The sequence below is a fragment of the Monodelphis domestica genome, chromosome 5 (assembly GCF_027887165.1).
Source record: "Monodelphis domestica isolate mMonDom1 chromosome 5, mMonDom1.pri, whole genome shotgun sequence".
Taxonomy (NCBI): domain Eukaryota; kingdom Metazoa; phylum Chordata; class Mammalia; order Didelphimorphia; family Didelphidae; genus Monodelphis; species Monodelphis domestica.
The window spans coordinates 283,175,378-283,196,211 of record NC_077231.1 but is presented as its reverse complement, the minus strand read 5'-3'; the positions used below and the strand labels follow the sequence as shown (position 1 = coordinate 283,196,211).

At 37.1% G+C, this 20,834-nt stretch overlaps 1 protein-coding gene across 3 annotated transcripts in view; it reads right to left on the bottom strand.

Annotated features, from left to right (window-relative positions):
* LARS2 (leucyl-tRNA synthetase 2, mitochondrial) overlaps positions 1 to 20,834 on the bottom strand; it is a 207,372-nt gene that overhangs the window by 100,053 nt on the left and 86,485 nt on the right. For all 3 annotated transcript variants that reach the window (XM_001379440.3, XM_016426424.2, XM_056800229.1), the window contains 2 exons: positions 19,279 to 19,368; positions 12,283 to 12,426 (listed from right to left, as the gene is read on the bottom strand). In XM_001379440.3, the coding sequence (XP_001379477.1) occupies positions 12,283 to 12,426; positions 19,279 to 19,368 (234 nt within the window). The remainder of the gene's footprint in view (positions 1 to 12,282; positions 12,427 to 19,278; positions 19,369 to 20,834) is intronic.

Below are 20,834 nucleotides of genomic sequence, written 5' to 3'. Positions count from 1 at the left end.
TTGGTGGTATGGTTCTAATGGCAAGAATAAGCAAAAAAAAAAAACCAAAAAAATCACCACTATTATTCAGCTCTTACAAGAGAAGTAAACATCACAAAAAATGTTTTCCTGTAAATGATACTAACACATTTTTACTACTGTCTTTCATTCTAAAGAGTTACAAAATATTGACATTTAACTCTCTTCAATAAACAATGGAAAGGAAATTCTCTTGGAAGTAAACTCAATAACTTTCATGAAAATCATCAAATAAGGCATCAAAAACAAACAAAAGTAACATCCTACTTGGGCAAAAATACTAGGAAGCTTGGCTGAGATATCCTTCACCATAGTTTATCAGATACTGTTTAAAAAAAAATTTTTTTTACATGCTCTCTGTTTAAGAAACTTAAATCTTGGTTTCTAGCTCATATAGTTATCACCTCTTCATGAAGGGAACAAATTTGCTCCACTAATAGTAATTATATTTGGATGCCCATATGGTGATTCAATCATATTGTGAAATCACAATAAAATACTCTCCTAATTGTATGATCAAGTACTAAGCATCTTTTCCCTCAACTTCTCTCAATCTAAACACACACAAACTTTCCAAGCTTGACAAGTAGAGACCATTTTGATACTACTGCTTTCAAGTATTAAGAGCAGAACACAGCTTGATGAAACCATTTAATTCCCGTTTCTGTTTTCAAATCGGAAAGACGTGCCTAGCTACAAAACCAAAACCAAACAAAACAAAAAACAACTGAGGGCTAATTAAATACCTGAAAAAAGATTTTAAATGGTGTTAAGCATTATTCCCATTTAATATGCAATACTATATTAGGCTAAAAACTTGGTTTTTAATTTGAAAAAAACATGACAATAGTACGAGACCAGAAACTGAAGGGTTAACTAATTTCTGAGGAAAATTTTGCCCAATTTTTTTCACTTGGAAAGATCACATGCAGAGGTTCTAAGCCTTGAAAGGACTTGTGACAAGCCCCTATATCAATACTCATATTCTAATAAATCCAAAGTGCAATGAACTCAAAAGATAATAAATGTTGAAATGAATTGAATGAGTTAACTTTTTACAAGAAATAATTTACTATTTAAAATTTTTTATCTTCCTTACACAACTTTTTTTTCAGAATTCTCTTAACTTATATTAGCTGTAGCCCTCCTTAAGCAAGAAAGTTATCTAAACTACATTCAACCAATGTAGGATGCTTGTCTAAATAGGAACAGGGAGTGAAAAGCAGAGTGGGAAATCATCATTCTAAATATCAAAAGGGCATTTATTCTGCAAAAAGTATAAAAAACAAGGAAACAAGCCTAGTCATACCAGATCTCAAACTATCCTGGCTAAAAAAAACTGTAGTGGATCAATGGAAGTCAACACAGCAGTTAAAGACCATAGTAAACTAGTAGCTGATAAACTCAAAGATCCAAGCTACTGGGTAAAGAATCACTATCTGACAAAAACTGCTGGGAAAACTGTAAAACAATGTCAGAAGCTAGGCACAGATGAACATCTCACACCATACACCAAATTAAAATCAAAATATACACTTAATCTAGAAATAAGATGATACCATAAATAAATTTGGAGAACACAGAAAACTTTAACTGTCAGACTATTGGATAAGGAAAGAATTTATGACCAAATAAGACATAGAGAACATTACCAAAAATGAGATGAATAATTTTGATTGCATTAAATTTAAAAGTTTTGCATAAAGAAAACCAATGCAACCAAGATTAGAAGGGAAATAACAATTTGGGGAAAATTTTTTATAATAAGTATCTCTGACAAAGGCTTTATTTCTCAAATATATAGAGAACTGAGGCAAATTTATAAGAATAAAAGCATTCCCCAATGCTTTTTTTTTTTACCCCAATGGTCAAAGGATATGAACAGGCAGCTCTCAGATGAAGAAATTAAAATTATTGATAGTTGTATGAAAAAAATGCTCCAAATCACCAATGATTATGAAGAAATGATTATATAGAAATGCAAATTAATACAACTCTAAAATACCACTTCATACCTATCAGAGTGGCTAATATGGCCCAAACAGAAAATAAGTGTTGGAGAGGATATGATAAAATTGGGACACTAATACCCTGTTGGTGGAGCTGTGAACTGATACATGCTGAAGAGCAATACAGATGCACACCCAAAGGGCCATAAAACTATGCATATTCTTTGATCAGCAATAACACTACTGGGTTTATATCCCAAGGAGATCAGAAAAGAATACAAAGGATCTACTTATAAAAAATATTTTTAGCAGCAATTTTTTTAGTGTCAAAGAACTGGAAACTGAGGTGTCCATCAAGTGGGGAATAAGCTGAACAAGTTGAGGTATATGGTTATAATGGAATACTATTGCGACCTAAGAAATAACAAACAGAATGAGTTAAGAAAAACCTGGAAAGAACTGATGCAAAGTGAAATATACAGAACCAGGAAAAGTAACAGAAATATTGTACAATGATCAATTGTGAAGGACTAAACTATTATTAGCAAAACTAGGATCCAAGATAACCCCAAGGGATTCATGATAAAAAATACTATCCAACACCAAAGAAGGAATTGTTGGAATCTGACTGCTGATCAAAGCATACCATCTTTCACTTTATTTCCTTCATGACACTTTTATTACATTGCAATATGTCTCCTCTGTCACAACATGCAGAATATGGAAATATGAAAGAAAATACTGGTATAAACTATAACTGACTATTTACTGATGGGGGAAGGAAAAAAATCTGAATTGCAAAATGCTAGAAAACAATTATCAAAAATCGTTTCTACATGTAATTGCTAATTTTTAAAAGTTTACAAAAGTATAAAAACTCATTGATGATGCTTCTTTAAAACATATCTATGTACATAGTAACAGGAACGATATATGATGACCAACTATGAATGACTTAATTGTTACCAGCAATGCAGGAATCTAAGACAACTTTCAAGAGACTCACGATGAGAAAGGGTATTCACCACCATACAAGGAATTGATGGGAGTCTGAATGCAGGCTGAAGTATATCATTCTTTGTTTTATTTCCTTCATGAATTTCTAATATAAGAGATATCTTCTTTTACAACATGATGAACATGGAAATCTGCAATGCCTAGTAACACACGAACAATTTATATCATATTACGCAGTCTTGGGACCAGTGGGAAGGAGGGAGAGAGCATGGATTGCTAAGTGTCAGAAAGTGATTGTTAAAATTGTATCTGTGAAATCTGGGAAAAAATATAAAAAATAAGATGCATACCCAGTCCCTGCTCAAGGAAACATGACTTCTACCTCCCATTACTTATTGATTGCCCACAAGGAAATCAGGTGCCACTGAACTTGGCACAATCAGGATGATGATGTATAATGAAGATAAAGACAAAGTCTTCTCTTTCTTTGAGGAGCTTACAAGTTAGTTCAGCAAAGATCAGACCGACCAGTCAATGAGAGCCAATTCTTTTCCATCATTGCCCTTCACCTTTTCTGCCATTTATCCCATTTTTTCCTCCAGATTTACTATATTTGTACTCATTTCTCAGAAACACTTGAGAAGTATGACCTCTGGTTGCTATGAAACCGGCCTTCAATAGCAGATAAGAGGTTTCTGATGTAGCAGAAAGAACACTGACTCAGGATTGCGATTCCTGTCTCCCCCTCAGCTAATGAGCTGGGTGATAGTGAACAAGACACTGAAGCTTTCTGGATCTGGAGGAGAGAGAGAGCTGTGGTTCTAACACTCCTCATTCTACTTCATTTGGAAGACAGGGCAGGAGAGGGGACCTAGAGGTGAAGATTGTTCAAGCTCAGAATCCTATAATCCTCGGACCGTCTGCTCCCTTTGGTCTTTCTTAGGGCTAAAACTCAATCATTTTTATAGGGTAACAAATGATTCAAAGAGGACACAAGTTCCCTAAAGACACAAATGGGGGGGGGGGGGCTTGTAACATTACACAAAGTGTTAAATGTTTGTTCAAGGAAATACTGAAGGTAAAAACAAAGTATAAGACAATTAGATGTCACAGTCTAGAAAGCGTTAGATTTGGGAGTCAGGAGACCTGAAGTGTAAATCCCATCTCCTTAATTTTTCTTGGCTTCTATTTCCTCATCTATAAAATAGGGATAAGAACTCCCATCTCACATGTATAAAGTTTTTGAAAACCTTAAAGTGCTATACAATTTGAGCTGCTATGCTGCTGCTGCTGCTCATCAAGGATTTGAGAAGGCTCTGTTTGTTGCCCAGATGGTGAAAATCTAAAATGCCACACTATTCAGGAACTTTTTTTTTTAAGTCAAAGTATTACAAGTGATATCCCAGGTAATTTATTTCCCTCAATTTATGCTTTGAGATCTTTTTTCCTCCTGCTTTCAAAGAAATATAACAGAAAAAACTTCATTGTTTATGAAATATAGGCTTTGTTGGGGATGGGAGTGGGAGGATTTGAATTTATCTGTTCTTTTACTTCAAAAAGATTTTCTTATCTCATTTCTTCATTCTCACAATATTAATTTTTCTATGGACTTGGCACAGAAATTTATTACTATTTCATAGGCTGGGATATTCTTGTGCAGAAAATAAAGTCTCAGAGAGGCAGCTGGGTGGCTCAGTGGATTGAAAGCCAGGCCTAGAGACAGGAGGTCCTGGGTTCAAATATGACCTCAGATACTTCCTAGATGTGTGATCCTGGGCAAGTCACTTAACCCCATTGCCTAGCCCTTATCACTCTTCTGCCTTGGAACTAGTACATAGTATTAATTCTAAGGTAGAAGGTAAGGTTTTTTTTTTTTTTAAACCCTTACCTTCCATCTTGGAGTTAATACTGTGTATTGGTTCCAAGGCAGAAGAGTGGTAAGGGCTAGGCAAGGGGGGTCAAGTGACTTGCCCAGGGTCACACAGCTAGGAAGTGGCTGAGGTCATATTTGAACCCAGGCCCTCTTGTCTCTAGGCCTGGTTCTCAATCCACTGAGCTACCCAGCTGCCCCCAGAAGGTAAGGTTTTTAAAGAAAGAAAAGAAAGTCACATGTAGTCAGTCTCCTGACTTCTTGAATCCCAGAGATTAGGTAGAGAACCCTGCCATTCTCCCTCCCCTCAGGGTACAGCTGTGCTCCTGTTATTCAGTCCCCAAAGACACGTGGGGAGGAGTCCTGCCCAAGTTAGTGTCTTCTGCCTATATTCCTCCTGACAAATAAGCAAGGGCTCCTGAAGTGACTACTTTCTTATAAGCATGGAGCTAAGTACTGGGGATAGAAACAGAATGAATGAAACCATCACTTCTCAAGGAGCTTACAATCTAATGCAGGAGGCAAGTGTATACACACACACACACACACACACACACACACACACACACACACACACATATACACATAAAACTCTATACAGAATAAATGTAAAGAAAGACAAGGGAGTTGAATATAAGTGAGTTAGGGGGATTATATGGGGTAATTAATAAATGTTTATTGACTGACTGATTTGAAAGACACAAGGACAGGAGAAAGATTATATAAGAAATTCCAGTATTAACAACTAATGAGCTATGTGCACACAATATTGCTAATGAGTCAAATCTGTATGGGGGGCAGGATGAGATCATCTCTGAGGTCTCTTCCAGCTTTAAGTCTAAATCTATGAACTGAAAAATTACTCTAAAGTACTATATTTTTAGGGGAAGAGAGGTAGTCCAAGAATTCCTGGGAGAAAACAATAAGTCCTCTCTTTGCCTTGTTAAACCTGAGCTATCTAGAAGCCTGAGGGCATTGCAGAAAACATGAAGAAATCTCAGTCTAGAGTAACTCTGTCCCTCACTCACTTGGCAACCTTTTAAAATCTGTAAAATGGGGTTAATACTGCCTTTCCTGAACTGACCTCATAGGGATGTAGCAAGGATTAAAAAGAGATAATGGCTATAGAGCTTTTGGGCTACCAGGGAAATAAAGTACTGGCATTGTCTAAAAAACAAGCATTATCATGGTTCAATCCCAAGCAAAGATAATCCAGGATTTAAACGATTTACTTTGATGCCCTACAGAGAAGCTGACAGCTCATTAGAGAGTTTCTTAGCGGCTGTTCTCTGCCTGAAATCTAATTTATGAGCACACCCACATACCAACTTTACTTACTGGGTTCCTGAGCTCACCAGTGTGGGGTCTCCTTCCCCTGAAACAGATCTAAACTCCTCCCACTTCCTTCACTTGTGCAACTGTTGTCTTTCTGCAGACTCCAAAAGAGATGGGGAACTTCTTATTCTTTCAGTATCTTGGGGTTACCAAGATAGAGTATGGTCGGTCTGTCCGTTTGCAATTTCTCACTGTTGCTGCAGGATCAGCCCCCATCCTTTTCGATGAGACAAGTCCTGGAACATGTCACTTCTTTTGTGGAAGAGGGGCTGCAGCCCACTCAGAAAACCCATAGGAGACACTTTCCAGCCTGCTGTACTTGTGGGAGGATGGCAGGACTCTCTCCCATTTTAAAATCTCATTTACCAAATCCTCATGGCATTCTTCTGGAGTGGCAGTCTTCACATTCCTTTCTAATGGCTCATCTTTTCAACACTGGGAAAATGTTACATATCTTGACTGCCTTTACTCTTTGGCTCTTTGAATAGGCCCATGGGGAAGGTGAGAAATATAAAGGTGAAAGATAATAATAAATTTTTTTAAGAAATAGATTTGGCATGAGGGAAGGACTGGGTTCAAATTCCGGCCCAGATATTTAGGAGTTGCAAGTTGCATGACACTAGGCAAATTGTTAACTTCTGAGGCCCTGTTTCATCATTTATAAAGTAGGAACAATGAATGTTTGTGATTCTTATATCCCACAGTGTTGTTTACACTGGATTTTTTCTCAGTACCTGTAGTTTTCTCTCCCTAGAACATTCCTCTGTAATGCTGGTCTCCTCCATTCCTTTTGGGGGCCTCCATTTTGGGGAATGGGTTCCAGTTGGCCAAGCTTCATTGTCCCACAATTGTGCTTCTGATTCTCTTCATTCCTTCTAATCCCCATTCTCCCAAAGGAGTACCTTCTCTTTCAGCTCCCTTTTATGTGCTGTCTTCCCTGATTAGAATGTAAGCTCCTTGAGGGCAGGAGCCATCTTACCCTTTGGTTGTATTTCTATCCCCAGGGCTCAGTTTAGTGACTGGCACATAAATGTTTGTTGCCTGCCTTTTTTATGAAGAGTTTTTCAGTCTCTAAAGTGGATGTTATCATTCAAAACTCATTTTAATAGTTAGTCTTCTGTTAGCAAATCACATTTCATTGGCGGTGCCCTTTTTCCAGCCCATTCTTTATTAATCAGGGAGGCAGTTAAGAATATGAATATGAACAGGAGCAATTTCTAAAGGGCAGCTCTATGCTTTTAGTAAGCCAAAAATATGATTGTGAATGATGTACAATATGGAAAACTCAAATATCTTTGAGATTATTACTATCCATGTTTTAGATTAATGCCTATGGTCAGAGGCCATTTTGGCCTTACCTCTTTTATCCCACTCATTATCAAGTTGGTTGCAATCAAGATTACTACATTTTCTTCTCCAACAAAATCATAGGTGAGAGGAGAGAGGGAGCCATCAAAAGGGGTGGAAGGAGAGAAGTGTGGTTTCATTATGTACTCATCTCAAACTCTTTCAAATGACTTTTTAGTCCTTTGCTTCTTCTCTATTCAGGAGCCTTAATTACCAGGGGTATTTACTATATATACTTGAAAATATTAAAACATTATTTCAAAAGCACCACTAATTCAGCAATCTCAATCTTATGACACAGGGTGTCCCAAAGATCTTAGCACAAGTTTAAACTACACTTAAAAGACAAGTACACTAAAACTTTTGGGACACTTTGTAGCAACTGATTTTCCTACCAAATTTGTAAAAATATTTGAATAGATGGGTTACTATCTCTATTATTTAAAGATCCTTTGTATGGATTGTAAAAAGTTAAATACATACATGCTCTCTGCTTGATAGCATTTTCGAAGAGAAGAACAGCAAGAATTTACATTTGAAAAAATTATTTCTTTTAAATGAGTTAGTAAGTTGAGAATTTACAACTAAAGTTCAGTACAAATAAAGGGGAGAGGAACAGAGAAAGTCTTGGATATCTTCTATAATGGGCCGGGTAGTTACTCAAGTTCTAAATAGATCACATAGGATTGGTAGGTAGGAAAAGGAGAAAGGAAGTTTAGAACAAAGCTATCACCACAGGAATGGATAAAAGACCTGAGTTCAATTTAACTTAGAAGATTTAGTTACAAACTTGGGAAAAGTTGCCTTTGTCAGTTGGATTTTCCTAGTATTTGGGCATGTCCCATGCCCAGCTCATACATCAGCTATCAGATAACAACTCCATAGAGCATTTGCCTCTCTATTGTATTTTAAGACTGTAATCATTGGTAGGCTAGTATCCTATAAAATCTGAGGGCATAGATGAGTAGGCAGCAGACATTTTTATCACCATTTTAAGGGCAATTTTATCTTCTTTTTTAAAAATCTCTTTTCTTTTAGGCAATTTAACAAGAAATATCTTCTCCTCTAGTGTTGTCTCTCTGTTTAGTTGTTTAGCTGTCTTTCATCCCTTCTGTCAGGACATGAGCTATTCTATTTTCCTTGGAACTACTCTGGCTTTTTGTAGATCAAGTCCAAAAATCTGTCTTGCTATTACCACTTCAGCCCTGTTGCCCACAAAATACCTCCCACACATATCTCTGCCAAAACTCTAATTCATGTTGTCAGATACTCCTACTGCAACTTTTCTCCATCACAGGATGAAAATCTGAAGTCACAATTTAACAATTCACAAGACAAACATTGCTAGGAAGATGAGATGAGAAAAGTAAACCCCTAATATAGATCAGTTTTAATGATACAATTTTTTACTTCAAGGTTTTTCTAAAACTTTCATAAATTCTTCTTGAAAATTTCAGAGATAACTAAAGGAAAAGCATGTTTCCACATAATAGACATTCTCATGCTGAGACTATCATCTGTATTCTTAAAAGCTATTCTGGAAGACTTTATGAATTTGAATGCCAATCTTAGCCTGCTTTTTACCAGCATGCAGAACTGGAACAGGAACAGTCCAGAGTAATTTGGAGAGCACTGGGATAGGAGAAGAGAGGTCTAGGATCTAGTTCCACTTGGGCCATAACTAACTATACAACATTGTATATATCAGTTGCTCTCTCTGGCCTTTGTTTCCTCATTGGTAAACTGAAGAGGCCAGCCTAAATTATATTTAGGGTATGTTATGGTTCTAAAATAATGTTTTGGAGGCAGCTGGGTAGCTCCGTGGATTGAGAGCCAGGCCTAGAGACAGGAGATACTGGGTTCAAATCTGGTCTCAGACACTTACTAGCTGTGTGATCCTGGGCAAGTCACTTAACGCCCATTGCCTAGTCCTTCCTACTGCCTTAGAATCAATACAGAGTATTGATTCCAAGACGGAAGGTAAGGGTTTCAAAATATAAATAAATAAATGAACAAAAAAATAAATAAAATAATGTTTCTATGATTCAAATGCTTCAAACCATTCTGCTCTTTTCATGACAAGAGACCAATAGAACAATCTGTTTGAGACCAAAGACAAGTGACAATCAAGCCAATGAAGAACTACTTAAAAGTAGTTCTAATTGGAACTCAGAGATGAGAGATAGGATTGCTAGGATAATCACACACCTTGGTAGTCAATCAGCATTTTAGGTTGGGGGGAGTCTACAATATCTCCCGAAAGGAAGCAAAGAGACATAAAGGCAAAGGCTTGAGAAATCGGGAAGATAGGTAGACTTTTATATTTTTCCCCTGGGGGTAAACAAACTTCTAACCCCCAAAGAAAGTCTTTTTAATGAATCTGCTTAAGAGTTTTAAGAAAACCAAAACAGTCACCATGGTAACCAAATATTTCTGCTAAAAAGCTGAAGCTGCAGATTACAATTTAGATAATGATGCCCAGTAGTTAGGTTAATACATTTCTAACCAGATAAATGTCAAAATCAAAGAGCTAATTAGAGTTATCTTCATAAAAGTGACCATTAGAAAGCCACATGACAATATTAATCTGGCATCCTAGAAAAAGAATCCAAATACATAGAACATTTACCATATCAAATCTCCATCATCCTGTCATGAGAAAGAAGGTAAGGTCATTGAGTTGTTATGGGTGTTTTTTCATGTCTTATAGGTTATTCTGTGCTCTCCTCCATCACTTTTCTATAAAGTATAGTAGGGAATCAGGCAGGCTAATTTAAAAGAACCCACCATTTCCCCCTTCAATCCTACACCAAATGCCATGAGCACAATCTCTATAATGCATTAGTTTTAAATGAAAATACTAGAGGCCAGAACTTCTGGGCAATATTGCCAATTGGGTCTGAAATACTGCTTCTAGAATAAACCTAGTTTAATAAGTTGGTTAGTTACTGAAAGTAATTTACATTTGTACTTTGAATACCATATTGGATCTAACCAATGACCTATTCTTCTATTCTCTGACAAGGGCAATAAGGTATTGTCAAAGGCTAGGGCTATTCTCCCTGCTGTCAAAATTAGGGATGTATAATGAAGCATTATAGTTTCTCAAGTCTCTTATTCAAGAATTTAAACCTTTCTTGAACCCATTTATATTTTCAGCTTATTAAATTAACTCCTCTGCCCATTTTTAGATTTAATCACCAAAAGTGTACACATCCCACTTAATCTTTACGTGGGGGAGGTCTGTGACCCATGTGTGTGATAGTGGGTGACAAATCAGAATCGACTGACTGCCCCCTGGGCAGTCCTAAGCAAAGCTTGAGCTGTAATTGGTACATGTAAAACTGAAAGAAGGCACAGAAAGTGACACAAAAGAAGTGTCTTTAAAAAGAGTTACAACTTCCTGTGAAAGGGGTTCTCTAATTCTTCTGGAGTTCTGAGTTCGAGTTGGAGGCTGGTGAAGAATCTGCTTACTGGACCTGAAACCTTGGACTTGGCGTTCTTAGATCTCTCTTCTTGGACTGACACATGCTGAGTGAAAAGAGCTGACTCCTTTCCTGGATTTTCTGAAGGGTCTAGCCTCAGGAGAGGCCTACCCTCTTGAGAGAAGCTCCCTGCATCCCCAGGTCCTCGGCTCAAAAGCCGAGGCCTCTCCGGCTAAGGACTAATTAGCACTGCCTATATTGAGCCAGGAGCCAGAGCAAAATACTTAGTGTGTAGGCTAGATACCTTACCCTATCCTCTCTCTCTGATTTCTTAGTTCACTCTTTCTATATTTTATAAATAAATTGTTAAAATAAATCTCTTTGGAATTAATTACATTTCTGGCAACCCTAATTCTTAAATAATCCAGTCCAACCTTTTATAAAAACCCCTCACATTTTCTACCCATTACACTAGGTAGAATAAAGACCAAGTCTTTATGCATGGCTTTGCATGATTTCTTGGACTCCAAGCCTATCTCCCCTTTGCTTTTCTAACCCTATTTTTTCGTCCTGAATTTTTCATCCATCATGATGGATAGCAATCCTTTCTATTTTTTATTCTTTCTATACCCTGTGCTAGATCTCACTTTCTAGTTTATTTATCTTTCTCAAGTTCAGTGACCAGAACTATATAATAGTACTTCAGGGCTATAGGTGTCATGATTTTGTATGATGGCAGGAAAATAATTTCTACTTTGTTTCCAATGTAACATTGAGTATTTTGTTGTTGTAGTTTTTGTTGGTTTTGCTATGTTTATTTTTGTTTGTTTTTTGTTTCAGGAGACAGTCAACAATAGCAAGCAATCATTTTTTAAAAAATTTTAAGTGAATTTTTAAAAATCCTTATTTTCTATATTAGATTCAATAAAATGTATTGGTTCCAATGCAAAAGAGCAGTAAGAACTAGGCAGTTAGGGTTATGTGGCTTGCCTAGGGTCACATATCTAAGAAGTGTCTGAGATCAGATTTAAATCCAAGATCCTCTGTCTCCAAGTCTGGCTCTCAATCCACTGAGTCACCCCTCTGCCCCAATTGTAACTGAATTATAATAATTCATGGTCCATCACAGGATAAGTATTACAGAGCCATACATCTAGTCCAGTCTCAAGAGTAGATTCAAACCCAGGTCTCCTGATCTCAAATCCAACATTCTCTCCTGTATAATTCTGCACTTTTCTGAAACTCATCTGCCATTTTGTTTTTGCTTGCTCACATAGCCAGAGGAAGATGTTCTAGCTGTCTGTTTCCACTGGCTTCACTTTTCAGCAGTGTCCCAATACCTTTGTGTTATAGATCTGGGAGCCCCACATGTCACACTCACCTTTGCATAAGCTGTTGTCTTAATAAACCATTGTCTCATGTACTTCTGTTCAACTTTTGCTCCTGAACGCCACGAACAGCCATTTTCATCTACCTGTTCATTAGCAAGTACCGTCTGATCCACTGGGTCCCAATTAACCAAGGCCTGCAAAATTCACAAAACAAAATGAGGCACTCTGGACCACCTTCGGATTTATTACTGCTTGAGGAAGTTTGCAAATTCAACAACTCTGCTTTCAGACTGGGGACTAGTGCTCTCAAAATCACTCAACAAAGGGACAGTGAGGGGGCTCAGGGGCCAGAGGATCTGGGTTCAAATCTGCTTACCTAATTGTGTGAAATGTTATGGGAAAGTCACTTAACCTCCATCTCCTAGCCCTTAACATTCTTCTGTCTCAGAACTGATAATTACTCAGATAAACATTAGCTATCTGAAAGAGAACAAGCTAAAGCAATTAGAAAAAATTTCTAGACAGAACATGAAACAGTTTTGTTTATGCTTTAAAAAAAGTCCTTTACCTTCCTTCTTAGAATCAATATTGTGTATTGGTTCTAAGGCAGAGGGGCAATAAGGGCTAGGCAATGGGGGTTAAGTGACTTGCCTAGAGTTACACAGCTAGGAAGTATTGGAGGCTAGATTTGAACCCAGGATCCTCTGTCTCTAGGTATGGCTCTCAATCCACTGATCCACTTAGTTGCCAACTAGCTTATGAACTTTTGCCTTGGAGGACCTAAACACATAAATAATACCTTTCTCATATGAGGAAATGAGTTTGTAAATTTAGGAATTTCAGAAGAGTAAATTATATAAATAATTTGGCAGAATTATGTTACTTTAAGAAAATATCCATAATGTTCTCCTAATTATTAGTCACCTAGAATAAGGACATTCATCTTTGATTCTGCCTCTTGTTGGGAGATATTTTCCATCCCTGGCAGCTATAGTCATACTTTTGAGACAAGAGTACCCAGGAAGGTGTGAATACCCAAGGGGTGACAGGATATCCTGGCAAATCTGGCTAAAGGAATACTGTGTCAAAATGTAATAAACCATGTCTACAGAAGAGTTCTTATAAAGTCATCTAGAACACAAAAGGAAGATAACCAGTTTCCAAGGTTGTAATTTTTACTAAGGAGTGAATTTACAGAGATCAAGTCTTATCTCAGCCGAAAAGTTGAATGATAAAGATAGAGGGAGAAAAATTGATATTGCTTTAATTTCTCCAAGTAGGCTTCCTTGAACAACAATAACAAAATCCCTAAATGCACATGAAACCCCTCCTGCCCCAAACCCTTACCTTTTGCCTTAGAATTGATACTATGGATCATATCTCACAGAGAAATTAAAGGTCAGAAGGATAGAAAGAGTACTCCCAACCTCAGAGACTTCATATGAAACAAATACCTAATCTTCCATATTTTGAAAACAAGTATTTAATTTTAAGATGTAATAAAATCCAGAGAAGAAGCTTGGAGTAATGAATCAGGGCTTTCCTGATTCAAGTCCCATTCCTGACACTTAATGGCTTCATGGCCTGGTATTTGCCACTCAACTTCTTGGTGTTCCAGGAAACTCTTGAAGACTCTAAATTACAGACAAGGGGCCAGACATGCACTGTTGGAAGGAATTTTCATACCAATAGAATCATAGGTTCAGAAGCCTGTGCTCTGGCTGCCTCCCTACCGCCTACCCTCCAAGACATCTTATCATCTGATTCTTCAAATCAAAATGTCCCAGGGGCAGCTAGGTGGCTCAGTGTGGTTTGGGGGCCAGACATAAAGATGGAGGTCCTGGGTTCAAATATGACCTCAGACATTTCCTAGCTGGGTGACCCTGGCCAAGTCACTTAATCCCCACTGCCTAGCCCTTATCTCTCTTCTACCTTGGAACCAATACACAGTAATGATTCTAAGACAGAAGGTAAAGGCTTTTTTAAAAAGTCTCAATCTTTTTTTTTTTTGGCAGCAATGAGATACTAACCCTCAGGCTCCTCTCAAGCAGGTGACGAAGTTAAAATACTTATCCTCCACCTTGCTTAAATATGCTGCAAGGCCTCAGAAACTGAAGGATCTGAGATTTAACTGGTATGGGTCCTCTTTCTACAAACACAGATCACAGCCCCTTCCATGACCTGGTAGGTGGTCTTAGGGGGATCTTCTAGGCCAAAATTCCATCATCCTGAATGCACCTGATGAGCCTTTCCACATTTAATTGTGCTGGTTCTTGGATGATGGACATCTTATCCATGCTGGGCCATACTTGAAACCTTTCATTTTAGTGGGACCTTTTAGAGCTTGAACTTTACTAGAATAGGTTTGAGAAATCGATGTCACCTCCACACCATGAAAATATTTTGGAGGAGGTAATATTAGGGAGACTCTTGAAGTACACTATAATCTCACTTATTCAATAGTAAAAGAGAATTTAATGGGGCTTGAGATATGATAGTCTTTTAAAATTGTTTTCTTTTCCATTTAAGTATGGATTAAAAAAAACTTCAGTTTATGGAATCATAATTGATATTTGGGTTTTGAAGAATTCTTTTACAATGTATAACAGTCCTGACAATCCTGTATGCCCCAAAGCTTAAGACTTTTGAAACCTGCCATTGGTTACTAAATCTCATGGGACTATAAGTGAAGTCTGAATCTGATACCAGGAAAACTACAAAGGGAATGCTAATAAGCCATTGATCGGTGCTATTGAACAGATGATCACAGATGTCACCAACCCCTATAGGGTGGTGAATATCAATGTCAAAATGGGGGAGCTGTCTCAGGTGAGTTCTGAGGTTGACCTTCTCTGGTTCAGCCTATTAGACATGAGACTAAAAGATATCTCTATTTGGCCCTAACTCTGGCTTGCAATCTCTATGATGGAGAAGAAATCAGACCAAGGGACCACATTCCCCTTTTTATCAGACTTCTGTCTTCTTTTTTAGTTGGCAAGGCAACTTTCTTTAGTCATGGCAGATGGTGGCTAACTGCATATTGTTGCAACTGACCTACTTGCTTGTAGGACATAAAGTACTTTGATTAGACCTTGAATATGTATAAGGGACTTGTTATGATTTAAATATATATATATATACATATATATGAGCTTTTTCCTCTCTTCTTGTTTTTGAGAGAGGTGATCCATATATTATTTAATGCAGTCTTAGATCAGTAACCTGGTAGCCTAGCCACATATACTATATACTAAGTCTATCATTGCTATAAATGAATACTCATTGTGCTGGAACATTATTTTGTATTACCATCAGGTTATGCTAGCATTAGATCCTGGGCCATATCTCATCCTCCTGAGGGAGGATTTTGAAGTTATCCTAAAGGACCATAGACCAAGATCTTTTTAAAGCAATTTTAAGGAACGATAGCACCAATAACCTGGACCAGGAAAGCAGATCTCCAGGAGAAGATACTGTAAGGACCATCATAATTAAAAAAGATGATAGCAATAGGGGATGTCTCCAGAAATCAAATGCTATGCCATGAGGCTCTGAGTGAGCCTTTGGATATAATGAACTGAACTGTGGGAAGTTGGGTATTCCATCCACTTTTGTTCTTCCCATGTATGGTTATTTTATCCCAATTGTAAAACTCTTGTGCCAAAAAAAAAAAGGGAAATGCTCCCCCATGCCTTATTAATGCACCTATCAATCACTTTTTAACATGTTAAGGAACATCCAAAATGTGGTTAGACCCTCCACAAAATGTATAGTTGTATCTTTGGGCCTTTATGCACACTGGTGAGGCAATCCTGAAATGTATAGATATTACACATGGGATGATTCACTAGGGAGACTAGCATGTTAACCTTCCAAAGAATTAGGGAGTGGGGACTGTGGGAATTTAATATAAATTGTACCCCTTATTCTGTCTGAAAACCCATTTTTGGTCTGTTATCAGTCCCATCCTTTTACTGGGCACCTTGGAGTTACCTGGTCACCCAGAAGGGGCTGTAAGTCCCTGCATAACTCAGAGTCTGAAAAGAAGGAGCTTGGATCCAGACTAAGGTTAAGTCTGTCCAACCAGTGAGTCCCAAGAGATCTGTTGAAATTGGCTTTATAAGAAAGGGAACAGTGTTTCAAGGGTTGGGGAGGGTGGGAGGGTTCAAGGGGACTGGAGACTCTTGCCAGCATAGCTATTTTTGGCTGATGAAGGGAGACTGGATGGCAAACTCAGATTAAATAGATTTGGTCAGGTGATTGTATGATTTTCTCTAACTTTTACTAATAAATAATTACAAATTAATATACAGTATCCAGAGAATTTTAGTCACAATAACTCCTTATTTCTCTCTTCTTTGAAGAATTCCTAATTTTCTTTAAAGCTTAGCTCATGTCTCTTCCTAAAGGAAACATCCCAACTAGTGCTTTACCTAGGAAATTACTTTGCATAAATTTTATATACAATTTTCAATGGACACGATATACCCCACTCAATGGCATATAAGCCCTTTGGGGGCAAGGCCTGTTTGTTTTCATCTCTCCAGCTTTGGTACATAGCCTAATGCATGGCAAATGATAGGTGCCTAATAAATACTTGCTGAATTGAATGTCTTTCTTAAAATGTGACAGAGATATGAACATCATATTCCTAATGCGGTCTGATTAAAGTGGAGGGACTAGAGCACCAGGAGGAGAATCCTCGGCTCAAGTGCCTCCTCCTCCTCCTCCTCCTCCTGATGACATGGCTGCGATGATGCTGGTGGGCATCAGGTGGCAGAAGAGAGGCACATAAAGCTGCTGGGCACCATGGTACAAGAGACTTCCTCCTGCTTTTCGCTGGGTTTCACAGAACATAGGATTTACTTAAGGGGAAGAAAAAGCCTTGTGAAGTCAGGATCTATATGTGCAGAGCAGAATAACCCGGCACTTTGGGAGCACGAGTTACTAATTAGGTGGCAGGGTGGTGTACGGATAGTGCTGCTGGGTATGGAGTTGGGAAGATCTGAGTTCAAATACCTGCAGACACTTATTTGCTCTAGGATGCTGGGAAAGTCTAAACTTCTATTTGTCTCAGTTGTCTCGTCTAGGAATAACAGCAGGACCTATCTCAGAGGGTTGTGAGGATCAAAGGAGATAATAATCATAAAGCCCTGAGCACAGTGCCTGGCACTTATTAAGCTCTATGTAAATGTTAGCTATTGTTGTTATTACTATTAAATGAGCACCACAGCAGATGTGGCAGAAAACTGAAAATATATTTACATATGGTATGGCTTCTCCACAGTCCCAGTCTGTCTAAGGTATTGAAATATTTTTTTAAATTACTTTCTCTAAGATTCAGATTCTTAAAATTGGGTCCATGAACTCTATTTTAATATGATCAGGCTCCTTTGTAATCCTATGTATTTTATTTTATGCATTTAAAAACATTCTTCAAAGAATGGTCCTGAGAAGGCTTCACACTCCGAAAGTGGTCTATAGTATACAAAAAAAAAAACAAAAAAAACGCAAAAACCCAAACCAGAGTCCCTGCTCTAAGAACATCTACTGCTATCTTTTATAGCAAGCAGCAAAATTATTATTCGTCAACATGGCCAATGTTTTTGTTGAAAACTTTTTTGTTTATTTTGCTAAGAGTAGGAGTGGAGGATTTGCTTATGGAATTTTACATCTTAGTGGAATGACTCTTAAGAAGCAAGGCATAGCTAGGACAACAATTAAAACTGTCTTTTTTTTTCACACTGTCTTCCTAAACACCAACTTTCATGTGCAGACTAGAGCATGATTGAATAACTGTTCATTTAGTCATTTTTGTTGGAAGAAAAGCTGAGATATCTGCATATTTCTGTCAAACATGAATAATACCATGTTATGAGCATTTACCCTAAGTCTAATAATATCATTAATCCTTATTCCTGAGAACAGCAAGCTTTTGAAAAAATTAACCATAAAAATAGGATTTCTATTTCTAAGCTAATCTGAATGTAACTCATCAATAAAATGAAATGCATAAAGAGTATTTTCTTTTGAACCTGGATCATGATGACCTCTAGTCACAGAACAATGTACCATATAAAACACCTCTGCATCCATTCAAAGCCCCTTCATGACATCCTATAGTGATTAAAAACAAATCAGGACACTAAACAACCAAGCTGATGGCTGAGGGTGCAAAAAGTGTTTTACTGAAATCTATCAGCACTTTGAGGTCAATCTTTAGCCTCTCCACTTTCTTCCCAATCCCTATTGGTATTGCAACTACCATCCTGTCACTGCCACCTCCCTCCCAGGGCATTTCACTCATACCCTCAGCTACATGACCAGATTAGGTTTTTTCTGAATAACATCAACAAGGACAAAGCAGTCCATGCTGGAATTTTTTTTTTTGGTGGAGGGTAACAAGATTCACATAAAATAAATGGTCTTGAAATGCCCCTGTAGCTGCTCAATTCAATTTATTCTTTCTTCTTTATGCCTAGTTGAATTCTATTCATCCTTCAAGGCTCAGCTCTTGAACCACCAAAACTACCCTCTTTGAAGTTTTCTTTGATTCACTTAGCTTTCTGCAATTTACCGGTGCTTATACACTGTCCACACTCTTCCCATCTCTACCTCACACAGGTTTGTCCTCTCCAGAGGTTATCTTTATTCCTATCTTACCTACCCCTGATAGTGCAGTCAAAGCTTAAATTTTCTTAGTGTAGCTTTCTCAGGTAGTGTGTGACCAGAAAGAGCCTTGATTATAATGATTAAAGCAATTCACACTAAGATAGAAGTGATTGATTGAGATAGAAATTAGAAAAGAATGATGAAGATATTCAATATCTTTTAGACCTGCCCTAACTTACTTCATGTCTAAGAGGCTATAAGAGTTATTTAGCAAGGATCTGAGCACATGGACTTATTTTCATGGCTGTTATTTGAACAAATATTTTTCCACTTAATAATGCCATTTTTAAAGAATATAACTCATATTCATTGTACAAGAGTATGTGCTAAATAAAGCTTCAGATGTAACAATTATACAAGTAATTTAAACTTACCTCCTTTCGGTAGGCTAGTCCGGCTTCATATAACTTAATAAATAAGTACTGAGTCCATTTGTAATAATCTGGCAAACAAGTAGTTATTTCCTGAAAGGGAAAAAAGAATGTAGTCTATTTAAATCCTCTTTTCATGATGATATACCAGACTTGCAATTAGTTTCTAAAAAATCAATCAGTCACCACAAATATTGATCAACCTATGAAATTTTCACTAGTTCAAATCATATTTGAGCCAATTTTATCCTGAGAAGAGAGTACATTCTAAATGCCACCTCTTTTTTCCCAGAATATATTCCATAAAGATGAACACAAAGATAATTACACGCTAATTTTTAAAAGCAATTAGCAAATAATAGAACAAACATGAATCCCTTCTGAATCATATGATGGAAAATTAGATTTGGCCATTTTTGTTAACACAAAACACATTTTGAGGATCATTGGCGTGTGAAGAATCTGCTCATTTATAAGGCAATAATATATGAGACCAGCAGCAAAAGGTGGGGAAAAATAGATTTCTTTTAGCATTATTCTTATTGTGAAAACAGGCATTGTATTTGCATTAACTAACTGGATCCTAATAGCTCCTTTAGATTCATTATATTCCATTATGTTAGTCTGGCTGTCCTCCACTCTTACTAATAGGTGCTCAGATGCATTATTAAATGTAATGGAAAAAATAATGGACCATGTAGCAAATCATGTTTCCAATTCTAAATTAAGTACTAACATCATTTTAAACCTTTTCTTTTGAAAATATTTTATAAGTCTAGTCTTCTAAAATAAATTATTGAAAAAAGTAAACTAAGTCTAAATTTGCTGAGCAAAGATACAATACTTCAAAAGCTACTACTTCTTACTTCCTTAATATTCTTTCCAAACTTAAAGAAATCTAAAAAATATTGACACCATCAGTGAAATGCCTTTATATGGCAATGAACTCCAGAGGTAACCCAAATTGTTTTGTCTTGATGGAATTTTGCTTAAAATGAAAGTAACTGCTACAATTGAGATAATTAATAATCACCTTAGAATAAAAACTACAGATGGCCCAAGGGTCAATGTAAGGATAAAAGGTTGGCATAAGTAGGTTGTACTATATTTCCAATGGTGTACAATTAAGTACAGAAAGAATTTCATCCAGGAAATATATGGTTGGCAAAGGCAATGGGTTGGCAAGGAATTAAACATGGAGAGCTTGCCTGGAACCCAGGTATTGTTCAAAGATCTATAAAAGAACCTTCAAAGGATCTATCCAAGGTGCTGAAAGGATAGAGCCTTTGAAAGCATTTATTGCATAGGATGATGAAAATTGTGGCCTTCAACCAGTGAAAGGAGTGCTGACATCAGTGAAATCGCAAATTCATTAAAGTACTGAATATATTTTTTTTAACTGGAAGAAACTAGAAATAAAAACAAGCTTAGTTTATATATATGAAAAGAAGTGCTTTGAAATCAGTAGGTGAAGGAAAGAAACTATTTTCCTCCCCACATTCCCCACTCCACCCTCTGCCTTTTCTTCTCCCAGTTCTTGGATAATTTTGTGTGTTCCT